Here is a 16,920-nt window from a genome sequence, read left to right on the forward strand (position 1 = left end):
GGAGGGATTCCGTGCTGCCGTCGCGGCCGCCGCGCGGGGTTTCTTCAGGCTCCAGGTTTCCCTGCCAACCACGAGGAGTCGAGCGCGGGGGAGGAAAAGCGGCGCCTGGGTGAACCCCCCACACCTCCCGCGTCGCTTCCAGCCCGAGTTCGCCCCGGAAGGGATGGGCGACAACATCTGGCGGCCCTGCCCGGTGCTCCTCCTGGCCGGTCTGCTCCCAGCGCTGCTGCCGGGGACGGCCAGCTTCACGCCCTCCTTGGACAGCGACTTCACGTTCACCCTTCCGGCCGGCCAGAAGGAGTGCTTCTACCAGCCCATGCCCCTGAAGGCCTCGCTGGAGATCGAGTACCAAGTAAGTGCGGACGGCGAGCCGGCCTCCTCCCTTTATCCCAGCTACTCTGGGTCTCCGCCTCTCACCCGCTTGGAAACTTCTTGCGGACCGCCCGGGGGGTGAAGAGGCGACCGCCGCCCGGGTAGCCGGCGGCTCCGCGCAGGCGCGCGAGGCTCGGCCCGCCTGGGCCCGGGGACCGACAAGTTAGGCGGGACCTGGAACGGACTACCCGCCCTCTCCCCTCTGCCCCGGTCGGAAAGAGGCCAGCGCTGGCGATCTCGGTGCTTCTTCCCCTTTGTTCCACAATTCGCGCATCGCCTTGCTGACCGGCACATGTCCCAGTACTGGGAATTTCGCAATACAGGACTGGTAAACACGTTCTCCTTCTTCATTGGAGGAGATGATGACACTTGTTTTGTTACCCCTATCACGCTCGCCCAATTCCGGTGTTATAAATCTTCACGGTCATTGCTTTGCTTAAGGATTTCTGAATTGTGAACTTGTGACCAAATTCCATTTTGGAATATTTTTAAAGGAGCTCTTGATGGTATTTGATGTATACCAATACATTGCCTTCTCAGTTATCGGTTTGTTTTTCAACCAAAGCAATATTTAATTGTATATTAAAACTTTATAACTTTTCATTCATCCTTGTAAGCATTTCTCCCATATCATTGAGTATCTTCACAATATTATGTAGGGATGTGCCCTAATTTTATGTAGTCATTGTGGTAGAGGGTAGTAATTTCTAAGAAGAAATCTTGTTAGTTCCACACAGCTAATTCTGAGGTTTCTGGGTAGTGCTAGAAAAAGAAAAAGAAAAAGAAAAAAAAGATTTGTTGGTGTGGTTCACCTTTTAATTTTTTCACAAATTAATTTATGATCAGATGGTAATTTTTTAAGTTGATGTAAAGGATTTTTTCAACATTTACTGTCGCGTATAAAGCAAAGTAAAAAAGTTGTGTAGAATTTTCATCGGAAGGAACTTTAGAATTATAGATATTTAAGGTAAGCAATAGAGAGGGCAGTATCTAAAGTGACAGTGAGCAAAACAGGCTAGAACGCAACATTTCTTGATCTCCAATGTAGTTCAAAAGTTGTTACCATGCGCCAGTAATGGGGTAGGGGGTTACGGATAAGATGACCAGCTACGACAGGGACAAAAAAAGTCCCTGTTTTCAAGGGTCTTATTATTTAAGGATACTGGCTAATAGCTAATTTCAATAAAGTTTGGTTAAGTGCTGTTAGAGGAGAGCCACTTCTCTGGTGTTTCAGAACAGGATTCCTGGAGAAAATAAATTTGAATCTGGAAAGATGCTTAAGTGAGACAAGAATGCAAGGAAGGAGGGGCATTTCAGGAAAAGGAAAAAAAAAAGAATAGTTCTAAAAATCCAAGTGTGTTTTGTTGGTGGGCAGTATGTGGACACAAGTGCTGAATTTTTATTAGACCTGAAAACGGATGAAGCCTAGGGTGAGAGTAGAAGTAAAAGGGGTTGGAAAGGTCAGGAGGCTGGATCGGGGATCATGAATCTTAAGCCTTTGTGTGCCATACTGAGTGGCTGCTTTGCCCTTGTTCTGTACAAGGGCCACTGAAGATATAAGCAGCATGGAACAGTCAGAAATGTCTTTCAGGTAGATCACTGAATACAGTGTGGAAAATGGATTTAAGGAGGGCAAAATTAGAGGCAAGGAAACCCAACTGGGGGTTAGTGAAATAATCCAGGTAAGAAAACTATTTTATTTGAAAATTCCTTAGTATTTACCCAGGTATTAAGGAGGAAATGTATATTAACTACTGATCTCTTAATGATTATAGATGCTTAGGTTGAAATCCTGTCACTTACTACCTATGTGATTTGAACAAGTTACTTCATCTCTCACTTGTAAAATAGATAATAGTAATTACCTCATAGAGTTGATTTGAAAAAAAATGACACTAGTAAATATGTAGTGAATGTTAGTTTTTCTACATTTACACTTCTAGAATTAATATAGCTTGCCTGGTTTGGCTTTATATTCTGCATCTTTAGTCAATCTTTTTTTTTTTTTTAAGATTTTATTTATTTATTCATGAGAGAGACAGAGACAGAGACACAGGCAGAGGGAGAAGCAGGCTCCATGGAGGGAGCCCGACATAGGACCCAGATCTCCAGGATCACATCACACCCTGGGCCAAAGGCAGCGCTAAACCGCTGAGCCACCCAGGCTGCCCATCTTTAGTCCATCTTAAAGAGAGTGTTCCCCCCCAAAGCATTCCTTCTAAACGACTTAATTGTTTTGATTGAGGAGAGAAGTAAAATGATTTAATGGCTGGTCCTAGATAATATTGAGGGGTTCGTAAGGTAAGAGATAATCCTCAACTTTTCGTTTGCATTTTTCAACTCCATGATTAATTTTCCAGTAACAACAAGCTTACTGCTTTTTGTCACTTTTTAAATGTCAGGGAACAGACACTCCAGACACTGCCCTTGGATTACTGTGACAGACTGAAATTTTTTAATCGTTTCTTACTTTTCAGGTTTAAGAGGACACTTTTATTAAAATAATTGACCTGCCTCACATTTTATTAAGTTCTTGAAAACTTTTAAGTGTCAATCAGCATATCTTATGAGTAAACTAGATCATTCAATTAACTTTTTAAAATCATTGTTGAGTGCTTAATTTGTGGGAGCACTATGCTAAGTGTTATGGATACAATGGTGAGTAAAAATACAGTCCTTGTTCTCATACAGTCTAGTATGGTGGAAGACAGTGATCAAATTGTTACACAAATAAATGTAACATTGTAACTCTAATAAGTGCTATGAAGGTAGGCATATACAACTATGAGAAGATTTAACAGGAGGACTTAATTTTCATCTTCTTGAGAGAAGACTTTCCAGAAGTAGAGTTCAGATCTATATAAAAATCAGTCTTATTAGGCATAAGGGGGTGATTAGAACAAGGTGATTGGTAAAAAGAATACCATGTGCCAAGGCACTGAGGAAGAAGACAGAAGAAACCCTTTGAGGAACTGAAAGACTGTTATAACAATAGTACAGAACCTGAGAGTGGCTGGCACTTGTCATCTTCCAGGGAAATCATCAGGAAGTTTAGTTTCAGATTATGGTGTTTTTTTAAATAAATATTTTCTATTTTAAAATTGTGTTTTATATATTCTTATCTTCTGTGTTCATCCCAGAACACAGATAAATGATAAAAATAACATTTTTAACTTCTTTATACATGACATGACAGCCACTACCAATTATATCTTTTAATTTCTGTTTTCCTGAAACATTTGTTTGGTTTTGTTAGATCTCTTATTTTCTGATTTAATGGGTATCTTTTTTCGGGTTTTTAGAGGATAATTTTGAGTAATTCTATTAAAATGCTTTGAGTCCTTGGACATCTGAAAATGGCTTTACTTTTTGCTTTTACTTTGGTAGATACAATTTTTTATTTTACTTGAGATCATTGAAGACATGACTCCATTATGGTTTTTTGCAACTAGTGTTTTAAGAATTCTGACTCCAATCCCAATTATTTATTTTCTTTTTATTTTTTTTTTAAGATTTATTCACGAGAGACAGAGAGAGAGAGAGAGAGAGAGAGCAAAAACAGGCTGAGGGAGAAGCAGGCTCCATGCAGGAAGCCTGATGTGGGACTCAATCCCAGGACCCCGGGATCACGACCTGAGCCAAAGGCAGATGCTCAACCACTGAGCCACCCAGGCATCCCATTCAATCCCAGTTCTTATTTTATAGTTCTCTATTATCATTGGAAGTTTCTAGGTTGTTCTTTTTAAATCCTTTGGGAAAGTCAGTAGGATTTTTATCTTTATTCATTTATCCTGCTTCACATCTATTAGCCCATTCCAGTCTAAAGACTTTTTTTCTCTTTTGAAACAAGAATTTTTGTCCCTTATTTGATGATTTCCTATCTTCGTTTCTCTTGGTTCTCTTTGAAATGCTTGTTAGATATTTGAAATGTTTAGCTTTGTCCTTCACAAAGGGTCTTACCGCTGTTCTCATACTTTTCATGTACTTTTTCAACTTGTTCTGAGAATTCCCTGGTTCCTTCTAGTTCGCTGATTTTTTTTTAATTTTTTTTTAAATTTTTTATTTATTTATGATAGTCACAGAGAGAGAGAGAGAGGCAGAGACACAGGCGGAGGGAGAAGCAGGCTCCATGCACCGGGAGCCCGACGTGGGATTCGATCCCGGGTCTCCAGGATCGCGCCCTGGGCCAAAGGCAGGCGCCAAACCGCTGCGCCACCCAGGGATCCCTAGTTCGCTGATTTTTAGTCTCTACCCATATTCATTTTGCTGTCATTAGATTAATTAAGGCTTTATCTTGGCAACACATTTTTTATGTTTTTAACTTATTTTTCATACCAGCAACCTCATTTTTTATGAATTATACATTTTTTAATTTCTCTGAGGATGTACAAGGAAACATTTTTTAGTCTGTTTATATTAACTATTTTTTCAGAATTTGATCCTCTCAATAAAACCAATAACATGAAAAATAGGGTATTGATTTCAACAAATGTACTTCTCTAGTCTGTTTCAGTGAGGATTTTGAGATTGATAGCTATTGGTAGCCAGATACATCCTTTGCTCAGCCATTGGTGCCTAGAATATCTTCCAGAAATTCCTCACTCTTCATGCCTGTTAACAGTCTTCCTAGATTTCCAGTGTTGTTATGGATTATTTGTATCATTATGTATTTTCTTTTTATTGGGATTTGAAAAGAATTATGTATATTTACCTAGCTATTTGAAACTACTTCTGTTGATAAGTAGAGCACAGCAATAGGTAATTTTTTATATCATTCCATTAAAACCACCAAGAAAAATAAAATGGAGTGTTAAATAAGAAAAAAGAGTAGTTATCAGAGGAAAATTGCTGAGTTCAAATTTTGAGTGCCATTCATTGACTGTATTACCTTGAGAAAAGTATTTCTCTGTCTTCATTTTTTTGTTTTTTTTGTTTTTTTTGTTTGTTCTGTTGATTTTTCTGTTTATTTTACTGAGAACAGTAATAAGACCTATCTCTTAGAGTTGTTGTGAGGAAATTAACCCACACAAAGCACTTTAAACAATGTGTGGGACATAATGTAATTGTTAGCTATCATCATTATTTTGGGATTGTAAAGGAACAGATTGTGTTCACTGGCCAGTAAGCAAATAGCCTACTTGGAATATTCAGTTGATATGGCTGAATAATAGGTGAATGCACTGAAGAAGTCAACTGGAGTCAAATCATGGAAGTTTTGAGTTCCAGGTTAAGAACTAGCTAATTATTTTACTGAAGAAGAAACAAACTCAGAAAAGTTACATAGCATGCTCTAAATTGCCTAAGTAAAAAGGTCTACTATTTGAACTCCCATCTGTGTTTCTTCCACCCTACAGGACTTCTCAGTGAAGGCACCATTTTAGGAAGATTATTTCAAAAATATTTATAAGGCCTAGATTTAGGTGATAGCAACAAGAATTGATAAGAAAGTTTGAAAATGAATGGAATTGAATTGGATGATCTTTTTGCTCCTTTCTAGCTCTTACATGCATCTTTACCTCTCTAGGTTTGGAAAAAAATCTTTTCATCATATGATCTACTTTATATATTTTTTATTTTCAGAATTTGTAATGTGTTCTCTTTTGTGCTTTTCTATAGGTTTTAGATGGAGCAGGATTAGATATTGACTTCCATCTTGCCTCTCCAGAGGGAAGAACCTTAGTTTTTGAACAAAGAAAATCAGATGGAGTTCACACGTAAGTGATCTTTAAGTTGAGTTCCTGGGGGGGCGGGGGGGGGGGAGGTCATACCAAGGGGTTATCTGCAAGGTAGGGAAATTTAGCACACTTGATGCGAACATCAGTATTAAATGATTCCATATGAACATTTTAAACAGTCCTCAATAGTCTATCATAATCTAAAGTATTTTCCATTAATTTTTTTCTCTTTTTTTTAGGCATTTTGTATTGATACTAAATTTTTTCTTTGCTTTGGTTAAATAAGATGAGTATGCCCTAGATGTTGCATTCAGTCTATTGTGACATTTAAAACTGTCTGACTAGCAAAACCTTTCCATTTTAAGGTATACATACCTGTTCCAGGTATGCATCCTATAATTTCTTGAGCTGCTGGCTATCTCATCTTTGCTCACTATTTCCTTTCTTAAAAAAACAAGTACAGTACATCTTTGTGCATATGTGTGGTGTGTGCATGTAAAAGTTTTTTTTTTTTCAAATCAGACCTCATTCTTTTTAGATTATTAGAAGATGTGATAGTAAAAGATCTGACCATAGGAAACCAGAAAGAAAATAACTTGTTATAAGTTTAGAGTTTGACAACGGCTATATATGCTCTTAATCTCATTTCTCTTTTTTCCTATCTCAGTAGTGTGTTTCCCTGTTCATTCTATTATTTTACTATAGCACTTTGTTTACTCATGTTATTGCATTAGAACTCAACTGTGAGTTTACAGGAAGAAGACAAACAAATATGGTCTAATATTTGCCATAAACTAGGCTTTGCATTTTATATGCTTCTAAATTAATCATTCCAGCCCACTATGAGAGATTCTTTGATTCGCCAATTCCCATTTTACAGACAAAGAGGCTCAGAGAAGTTAAATAAGTCTGCAGGGATACACATTTATTAAGAGGAGGAAGCAGGATGGATCAGAATTCTTGCTTTTTACCATACGATGCTTAGAACATCTCTGGCACATAGCACTATGTAAGTACTAGTTATTATAGTTATTGGTTTTTGTTAACCAACATACTTGGCATGTAATTGATAGTAAATGCTAAATAAATGTATGAATGAATGAGAGGAAAAATAATACTCTTTTCAAAGTGTTTTATTTTTATTTTTTATTTAACTTAAAACTTTTTGTTTTTTAATTTTTAAAGGCTCTTAAGTTTTTATTTAAAAATTTTTAAATTTCTTATTCATTTTTTTATTAAAGTGCTTTTTAAAATGGCATTTTACCTGTGCAGAACTCAGAAAAAATATTTGTATAAACTATTAATAAAATAGAGAAACAGTAATTTAAAAAGTTTATATACTTGGAGCTATATTTCTTCTTTGATAGTTACATGAACAGAAACTAAAAATGTAGCTTTTCTTCAAATTTCAGAATATTGAAAATCTGTAGAATTTCTGTCATTTATTTTTCTCCAATTTTCTCCTTTCCTTTAGAGATAATTTAATATTAACTGTTAAGGAGAAAAAAGTATCTTATTGCTTTCTTTACCTCTCATTAAACCAGTGGGAGAAAAAAATGAGTTTATAAGAGTTCACATTTATTGAGTTCTTTTGATGTGCCAGGCTACTGTTCTAAGCACTTTGTATTTATTAAATTTTTTTATTATTCACCACAGCCCTATGAGGTACATGGTATTATCATTTTATCAATAAAGAAATTGAGACATAGAGCACTAAAATAAGTTAACAAAAGTTACACAGCTAGCAAACAGCAAAGCCAGGATTTAAAATCAGGCTGTCCAGTTCACCCTTAATCACTGCACCAAATTTACAAGTCTACTTTCTAAAAAATCAGATTTAAACAAAATTTTATCTTGAACTATATTAACTTTTTAAAGGCAACTAAAATATCTGTTATTTTGGTGTTATGGCACCAAAGTAGTTTTTTTTCTTAAATCCTTAAAACAAATAGTGTCCTTCCAGAAGGCAGGGTTAGTAAAAATGTCTCCAAACAACTGTAAACAGCTTAAGTGATACCTTTGGCTGGCACTTCCAGAAATGAGAAGTCTGTGTGTGTGTGTGTGTGTGTGTGTGTTTCTATACAACTGAATTAGTATAACCATAACTCACACCATAACTTACCCTTTCTGGACTATTTCTTTTCTTTTTGTTTAAGATTTTATTTATTCATTTGAGAGAGAGAGAGTGTGTGTGCGCACTAGTAGAGGGGAGAGGCCGAGGGAGAGGGAGAAGCAGACTCCCCATGGAGCAGAGAGCTCTACTCTGGGCTCAGTCCCAGGACCTGGAGATCATGACCTGAGCTGAAGGCAGAAGTTTAACCGTCTGAGCCACCCAGATGCGCCCCCCCACCCCCGCCCGCCGACTTCTTATGCTCTTTATTCTACTTGAAAGGAAAATGAACTCTGTGCCATTTTTATTTGGATAGTATTTTATATCATTTGTACTAATAAAGTTCCTTTCTACTAAAAGCAGTTAACATATATTTAGAAAGAGATTAGTATAGAAATGACTATGTTAATAAAACATCTTTTCTTTTTCATACACATGCTGAAGCTCATAAACGAGTCAGTGCTTTTCAAACTTTTCATTTTTTACTTTTGTCTTCATGCAACCTTTCCAGACTTTTCTGCCTTAGCATCACCCCATGAAATTTTAAAACCAGTTTTTGTACCGTATGTATATCTGTACTTTACGTATAAAAAGAGTAGGTACAAAGCTTCCCCTTTTTATCCAATGCAGGGTTAATAATGGCTAAATAAAGTTGAGTTAAATAAAATTAAGACTAAACAAAATTAAGGGGCACCTGGGTGGCTCAAAGCATCTGCTCAAGTTATGATCCTGGGGCCCCACGTCTGCCACTGGCTCAGCGAGGAGTCTGCTTCTCCCTCTCCCTCAGCTTCTACCCCTGCTCATGTTCTCTCTCTCTGTATCTCTGTCTCAAATGAATCAATAAAATCTTTTAAAAAAAAAAAAAAAAGAAAATTAAGAGTTAAATTTAAAAGTGATTAACATTGAACTTTATATAATAGTTATAACATTTTTTTTTCCTTTTAAAATTGTTCCACACTGTATTTGCCAGTATATTCTTCATGCTTCTTCCAAAGGTTAAATACATCTGCAAGACAAAGGTTGGTCATGACTGAGGAGATTGCAAGGAATGCAGACAGGCTCTGAGCAGTATTATAGAAAAGAAAGATCAATTAACATGAGAGTCAGAAAACCAAGCTTCATCTATGCCTATGACAGACTGTGTGATCATAGGCAAGTATTTTAATTTATGTGAACCTTATACTTACCTCGAAAAGGTCAGTTATACCTACTTCCAAATATGATGGTAAGGATTAAAGGAACTAGAATATATGAAAGCAGTGTGTAAATTATGAAGGGGTATATAAGTCTTGGCTATTTTTTATTTATAGGATAGATGTTAAGGTCCAATTAAATTGCTGAGCATTTCTTTCTTATTCTTTAAGTTGGAAATAAGGGTAAAAAAGAAGCAAAGATTGGCTTAAAAAGATCACATGTTGTAGTCACAAGACTATAGAAAATAATATAAGCCACCTCGATTTAAGCAGTCCAGTGTATTGGAGATAAAACTTCAAAATCATTTAGACCAACCTTTTATGAACAGTCACAACAAAAACTAAAACCTGATTAGAACCTTTTTTGTAGTCAGCAATAAATGCCATTAGCCTATGCAGTACTTTGCTTGTTAAAGTTGCCACAAATAAATTAGGAAACCACTTTGCCAAATTAACTGTGCCCAGGCCAATTATCTTGAATGTGAAACTAATGAGACCAAGATATAAGTTTAACTTAGATGTGAGTGGCATTTATTCAGTAAAAGTAATGCCAGTGAGAGTAAAGCTCTATTTGTTTTAGCAACTGATCCCTAACCTTTGTGAACTATGTTATGAAGATGTTCTTAATCAGTAGGAGGCCTGGAAGAAAGCATTTAGAACAATCTATCACTGCTTTAAAAAAAAAAAGTCACTTTAGAGAGCAAACTCAAAGGGATGTTTGTGGTCATATTTGCCTATGAATTGAACTCATGATAAATTAGTGTTAATAATGTATAAATATTAAAGGTCATTGTGAGGTATCATGTATCTATGTTTTTTTAATGTTTTTAATCCTATCCTTTTCCAAAAAATGGCAAAAGATCTTGACCTAAAATTTCCTGAGTCAATGCCAAGCACATCTAAGTTGCAACTACTTATCTATTTATATATATATTTCCAGGTTGCCTCTTTCCCAAGAAATAATCTTTCAATACTAAGGAAGTCTTTATATCAGCAAAATGTTCAGTCACTAAAAACCATGTTATTTCTTCTCTTACAGTTTTTCCTTTGATCCCAAAGAGAAGTACAGATAAAGACATACACTTTTTTTAATGCAGGGTAGAGACTGAAGATGGTGACTACATGTTCTGCTTTGATAATACATTCAGCACCATTTCTGAGAAGGTGATTTTCTTTGAATTAATCCTGGATAATATGGGAGAACAGGAGCAAGAGCAAGAGGACTGGAAGAAATATATTACTGGCACAGACATGTTGGATATGAAACTGGAAGACATTCTGGTCAGTATGGTCTTTTAATAAATAAAAATTATCCAGAGATATGACTGTGTGACAGGCACTGAAATGAGCATTTTCTCTGCAGTATCTCATGTAATCTTTACTTAACTCTGTGAGGATTATTTCCATTTTTCCAATGACAAAATTTTGGCTTGGGGAGATTAATGTAATAATCTACAGCATGCTTGCTCATAGAAAAAAAGTGAGCAGTTAACACTTAAGATGATGTATAGGCATTTTTCCCACAGCATAGTTTTTATAACATGAAATTGGATATTACATGACTAATTTGGGAACACTATTTACTCAGACCAGACCTAGCAGTTATCAGAAACTATGACTACATTCAGGAGTAAAAACTTTTAGAATATGACTTGTTTGAATTGCTTTATACTTTATCGTTAATGTGCATAATGAAATGTGCATGTGTAAGAACTTATTTGCTTATAATAATACTGGTGAGTGGGGAAAAGGTCATTACCCTTCAACCACAGGTAGATGTAATCAAATGATAGAATTTACTGAGTGGTATTTGTAAATAGCATTTATAGCTGTATTATAGAAATTCCTACAGAAGAAATAATATGGTCATTGCAAATTAAAATTGTAATCTCTAATACTCTTATAACCTGAACTTTTCTAAAATAATGTATTTTGATCACTTGAGGTTTATTCAGTGTCTAGGGATGCTCAGTGGTTGAGTGTCTGCCTTTGGCTCAGAGCATGATCCCGTGGTCCTGGAATGGAGTCCCACATCGGGCTCCCTCCATGGAGCCTGCTTCTCCCTCTGCTTCTCTCTCTCTGTCTCTCGCATGAATAAATAAATAAAATCTTAAAAAATAAAAAATAAAAAAATTAAACAGTGTGTAACACAATAAATGTTAGTTTTCTTACCTTTTCCACTGGTATTACTATACAAAACTGAAAGGATTAAGTTTGATTAGTATGAATTTTTACATGACAGTTTTTAATCTCACCATAATTTCCAATGTATGTATCTTTTAAATTTCAGTCATATTAACTTATTCTTCCATTTTAAATTTATTTTGCCAGCAAGAGTAAAACACTAGTACTTATAAATTCTCAAGAGATTTAATTCATTTACATGGTTAAAAAAATGAGCCAGATTTAAATATGGCTTAAATATTTGGAGTCCTTTTTAAAGAAAATGTTTTTCAAGAGTTTTATTTCCTTCTTTTATTTTACTTATTTATTCATGAAACACATAGGCAAAGGGAGAAGCAGGTCCCTGTGGGGAGCCCAATGCAGGACTTGATCCCAGGACTCCGGGATCACAACCTAAGCCAAAGGCAGCTCAAATGCTAAGCCACTCAGGTATCCCTGAAGAGCTTCATTTCCCCAAAATTTTGCATCATAACAGCAAACTTTTATAAATAATTTTGTATTTGACTGTCATTGCTGTAATATTGAAAAGAACTATGCATGATCTTTTTATTTGGGAATCTGAATTCCTTATTTTTCTAGAAAATATTTGCATTTACTAGGTTACTGTTGCTTTACAAATAAGTCCAAATAACAAATATTACACTTTGTAGTTTTGTAGGTTTAGCAGAACAGTCTGAAATTTTGAGTATAGTTTTTGCTTAAATAAGGATTTTAAGTAAGAAAATCCAGGAAAATATGTTTCTAGTATTTTCTTGTTTTTGCCATAAATACAGTTGACCCCAGAACAATGTGTGATTGAACTATGCAGGTCTACTTATACACAGATTTTTTCAGTAAATGTAATAAAGTACTGTAGATGTATTTTCTCTTATGATTTTCTTAGTAACATTCTCATTTCTCTAGCTTACTTTATTGTAAGAATACAATATATAATACATATAACACAAAATGTGTGTTGGTTGTTTATGAAAGGCTTCTGGTCAACAGTAAACTATTAGTAAAGTTTTTCAGGAATCAACGGTTATACGTGGATTTTTAACCATGCAGGGCATTAGCACCTCTAACCCCCACGTTGTTCAAGGGTCAACTGTACTTTGACATTATTTTAAATCTCAACTTAATTTTAACTTATATTCTTATAGCCCTTTTATAGTTTTCAAATCACTTCTCTCTCCAGGACCTTACTATAAAAATAGATTTTTCAGAAGATGTACAAGTTAGAGTGTTTTATAAATATAATCTTTGAACATTTTCATATTAAAAATAGATTATACTTTTGGATAATATGCATATCAGAAATTGGAATATTTTCTAATTTCACCATTATTTTCTGACATAAAAAAGTTAGCTGTTTTGTTATACACTAAATTGGACAAGAGTGATAATATTCAAAGAAAATAAACACAATGCATTATATATAAAGATAAATACCTAGAAGCTGTTATCAGGGTTTATCTGGTTTTTTAAAACTTTTTATTTATTTATTTTTTTAAGATTTTATTTATTTATTCATGAGAGACACAGAGAGAGAGAGAGGCAGAGACACAGGCAGAGGGAGAAGCAGGCTCCATGCAGGGAGCTCGATGCGGGACTCAATCCCGGGACTCCAGGATCACACCTGGGCGCTAAACCGCTGAGCCACCCAGGGATCCCCTTTTTAAAACTTTTTAAAGTCTTTTTCTTATGGTTGTGAGGGCTAAGAAAGATAATATATATATAAAATTCCTGACACTATGCCACTGAAATATATTTTCACATTATTTTCAATTTACATTAGCTTTGCTCCTGTTAAAGTTAACTATTTGCAACTGTCAAGTAACTATTTGTAAACAATTTAAATATATCAGGAGAACTATTACATAAACCTACAGAAGATTTTTAGGTAATCCAAGTAGTTCTTGTCCCTTAATTAAAATTGTGTTTGAATATAAAACTAATATGAATATCCGGGTACTGTGAGTCACATGTTTAAATTAACTTAAAATTACTGAGCATTCTTTTATAGTAAAATTATTTTATTTGTCTCCAGGAATCCATCAACAGTATCAAGGCCAGACTAAGCAAAAGTGGCCATATCCAGACTCTGCTTAGAGCATTTGAAGCCCGTGATCGAAACATACAAGAAAGCAACTTTGATAGAGTCAACTTCTGGTCTATGGTTAACTTAGTGGTAATGGTGGTGGTGTCAGCCATTCAAGTTTATATGCTAAAGAGTCTATTTGAAGATAAGAGGAAAAGTAGAACTTAAAACTTTAAAGTACTTAACATTGAAAAAAAAAGAGAGACAGAAAAATGCAATACACTGTTACAATCAAGACCAATAGTCTTTTCTAAAAATGTTTTCAGGCATTACCACAGTGTGAAACAAGTATAATTTTAAGGTGAAAGGAGTCTTCGCTTTCGTCTGTGCAAGTAATCTTATTGCTTCAGTTGTACTTAAGTGTATAACAGAGATATTTTGCAGAACATAGGTATAATTGAATGAAACCATATTAATCAGCATTTTCCTAAGTTTGAAAGAATTTTCCAGCTGTCATAGGTGATTTAAATAAATGAACTTTGGCCCTAAATGCAACACCAATAATGTTTTTAAAAGATTCTCTTACCTAGAAGTTTCTTTGTAAAGGTGGCAATTATAAATTTATTGTATAATTTTTCAATATATTAAGTTCCAAATCCTCTGGGAATTACCTATCATGGATTGGATGTATCTTCAGAAGACAAAAACTCAACTTTTCTTTTCTTTTTACATATGTATCTCTCCTGTTATGTAAATAGAAGCATAGCTGTGAAAAACAGATTTGTGAGATTTCTATAACCAAATATATTTCAGTTTAAAATATTAGCAAAAAGTATTATATACTTAGCTTAGATTCCCCAAAGGCCAACATTTTGATAATTCTTAAAAATGCTTAATTGTTACTATAATTCAACAGATTTTCTCTTTGAAATTAAGTAGCTAAAGGTTGTTCAGGTTCCATAAGGACACATTTTGTCTAGTCCTTAAGTAAGATGTAGAATTTTGAAATTAAATGTGAGGGAAAATAATTTTATTTTTATATTACCTATCAGCAGTGTTATGTTAGTTTTTTGTTTTGTTTTGTTTTTGTTTTTTGTTTTTTGGTTTTTTTTGTTATGTTAGTTTTAACATCATTACTGACTTGGATAATACATTACCAGCAGTTGTGAAGAAAATATTGCTTAAAAATCTGGGCTTTACATAAATAAGTATCTCCTTTTCTGAGTTCTCAAAATCAACAAGAACAAAAAACTAACAAAAGCAATAAAGAAGAATTAAGGTAAACCTGAGAATATCTGATCAAAATTAAGTTCACTTAATAAACTCTAAGTATCTGGAATCTGATTGATTCATAATAATGACCCAATCCTAATATCATGAGACTAAATTCTAGATAATTGAAGAAACTGTACTTGGCTAGGATTTTATTTTTTATAGTTTTATTCTGTTTTGAATTGTCTTTTATTAAGTATTCAGGTACATTTTATAAAACAAACTCTACTGTAAGGTTTAGCACTGGGTACATACTTTACAATTGTTATTATAACTTTCATTAAATGACCTTTCTAATCACTTTATTTATTGACATTCAAGTAAGTATTGAAAACCCACAGAACCCCAAATATAAAGTCAGTATGTGAATAACCCTGTGTAAAGTCTGTGCCATCCTTACTTATTGCAGTCTGTGGAGTATTAATTTCAAATACTAGTATTTTAGCTACATCATGAATTACTAGTAATTTAGCTACATCATGAATTAAATAAAATTTTTAGGTTATACACATTTGTAATATTAAGACAAATATGAGTTAGAAACAACTTAAAAATTTGAGCATAGAACCCCTCTGTACATTAGTACTGCTGGAATTCTTAATAAGCAATGATACTGAGAGAATGGTTTCATTTATTAATTTACAGTCAGAGTGGTACAAAAAGAGATTTCCCTCCTCCTTATACCCTTGGGAAAACAAAGGTTAGATATCCCTACTCTGAAGCTCTTTAAAACTGACGTGAATGCCATATATAAGTGATTACCTTAACTGGCCAAGAAAATGTTTAATTAAGTGTCCAGGAGTGCCTATAATATATGCATTCATTATAAGGACCAATAATCGCCTATGAAGAGACCTTCCCCCGCCTCCTCCTGTTAAACTAATCATGAGAAGCAAACTTGCCATACTAGAATAAAACAGTACAAATATAAACTACTGCATCTTTTCTAAAAAACTGTGATTAAGAATTCTACCTCTGGCTGGTTACTGTACTGTACTGATTCCTTACCAATGAATTCATTACTTTATCTACAGATGATTTATGCCACTGATTTTAAACTTGTGATTCAGTAATGTCTTACCTTATAATGGCCTTATGTGGAAAACACATAAGAATCTAGGAATATTGAGGACAATTTTATTTTTCTAGGCACAAAATGAAGAGTAGGAATGCGAAGAATGTTACTTGTATTAAGCAAAAAAAGCATAATTAGCAAAGAACTAAATTCTTTAATATTTCTAAAGATATTAATCTGCTTCATGGCTTTTTAAATGCCAGTATTCAATTTTGAAAGTAAAATTGTGCTAAAATTAATCTACTTACCACTTAATGGCTGATTTTGTCTTTGGTTTTTAGTTACATAAACTCTTAAAATACAGTATTTCAAGCCTAGGATTTTACTAATTTGCTTTTGGGTTGTTAATGATGTCTATTCTTTGATGTGAATGTTAAGGTAAAGAAGGTAAATAATGGTTGAAAACAGCATGGAAATAAATTACAAACTGAAATGTAATTTTATGTTAAGTATGTTTATCCTTCGTAAGCATTGCTATTATGTCTTAAAATTAACAAATCGAATACATAGAATTGTAAGCATCCCCAAATAATTCTTTATCTTAAATTTCTTTAAAAAATGACTCAGCATGTAATAACTTTTCATTTTAAATATCACATCAGTGTTGCTCAAATTGCTTTAGAGTTCTGAATGGCCATATTAAATGAGCAATGAATACTGTTCTGAATATATATAATAAAAATCACAAGGAAAGTCTTGTTAATCTACCAGTCATTGTAAATGCTGTCTAATCTTTAAAACCTTCATTGATCTTATCTTAGCCATGTGCGCTTTTGCTTCCATTTGAAAACCCATAGTTCTCTGCGCTTATTGTCTATCATTTTACCTTGCATTGGAGTTCTCTTTACATGTGTTCTTATTCATCTGTTGCCCAAACATGCATTTTAATAATACGGTGTTCAGAATGTAGAGGGGAAAAAAATGAGGCAAAGATTACTTCTGAAAATTGGAATGCTCAATAAGCCCCTAAAGAGCTTGTTCCACTCCTCTAACCCCACCCCAGAAATTGTTTAGTCTGT

At 34.4% G+C, this 16,920-nt stretch overlaps 1 protein-coding gene across 2 annotated transcripts; it reads left to right on the forward strand.

The window, feature by feature from the left end:
• Positions 1–14: 14 nt before the first annotated feature.
• TMED5 (transmembrane p24 trafficking protein 5) lies at positions 15–16,594 on the forward strand. Of its 2 annotated transcripts, XM_041747369.1 has the most exons (6): positions 15–352; positions 5,989–6,086; positions 10,448–10,631; positions 12,712–12,758; positions 13,409–13,416; positions 13,564–13,763. In XM_041747369.1, the coding sequence occupies exons 1-6, from the start codon at positions 164–166 to the stop codon at positions 13,623–13,625; spliced, it is 588 nt and encodes a 195-aa protein (XP_041603303.1). In that variant the 5' UTR covers positions 15–163; the 3' UTR covers positions 13,626–13,763. The 2 variants fall into 2 exon arrangements, with proteins under 2 accessions (XP_041603303.1, XP_041603302.1); XM_041747368.1 differs by lacking the exons at positions 12,712–12,758; positions 13,409–13,416 and having other exon boundaries at positions 13,564–16,594.
• Positions 16,595–16,920: the final 326 nt, after the last annotated feature.

The sequence above is a fragment of the Vulpes lagopus genome, chromosome 3 (assembly GCF_018345385.1).
Source record: "Vulpes lagopus strain Blue_001 chromosome 3, ASM1834538v1, whole genome shotgun sequence".
In the NCBI taxonomy this organism is placed as follows: Eukaryota; Metazoa; Chordata; class Mammalia; order Carnivora; family Canidae; genus Vulpes; species Vulpes lagopus.

Bases quoted from the DNA above. Each gene is read 5' to 3' on its own strand.
- TMED5 (XM_041747368.1), top strand. From the start codon at position 164: ATGGGCGACAACATCTGGCGGCCCTGCCCGGTGCTCCTCCTGGCCGGT. The intron at 353-5,988 runs GTAAGTGCGGAC...GCTTTTCTATAG, and splicing joins CGCTGGAGATCGAGTACCAA to GTTTTAGATGGAGCAGGATT. The intron at 10,632-13,563 runs GTCAGTATGGTC...ATTTGTCTCCAG, and splicing joins TGAAACTGGAAGACATTCTG to GAATCCATCAACAGTATCAA.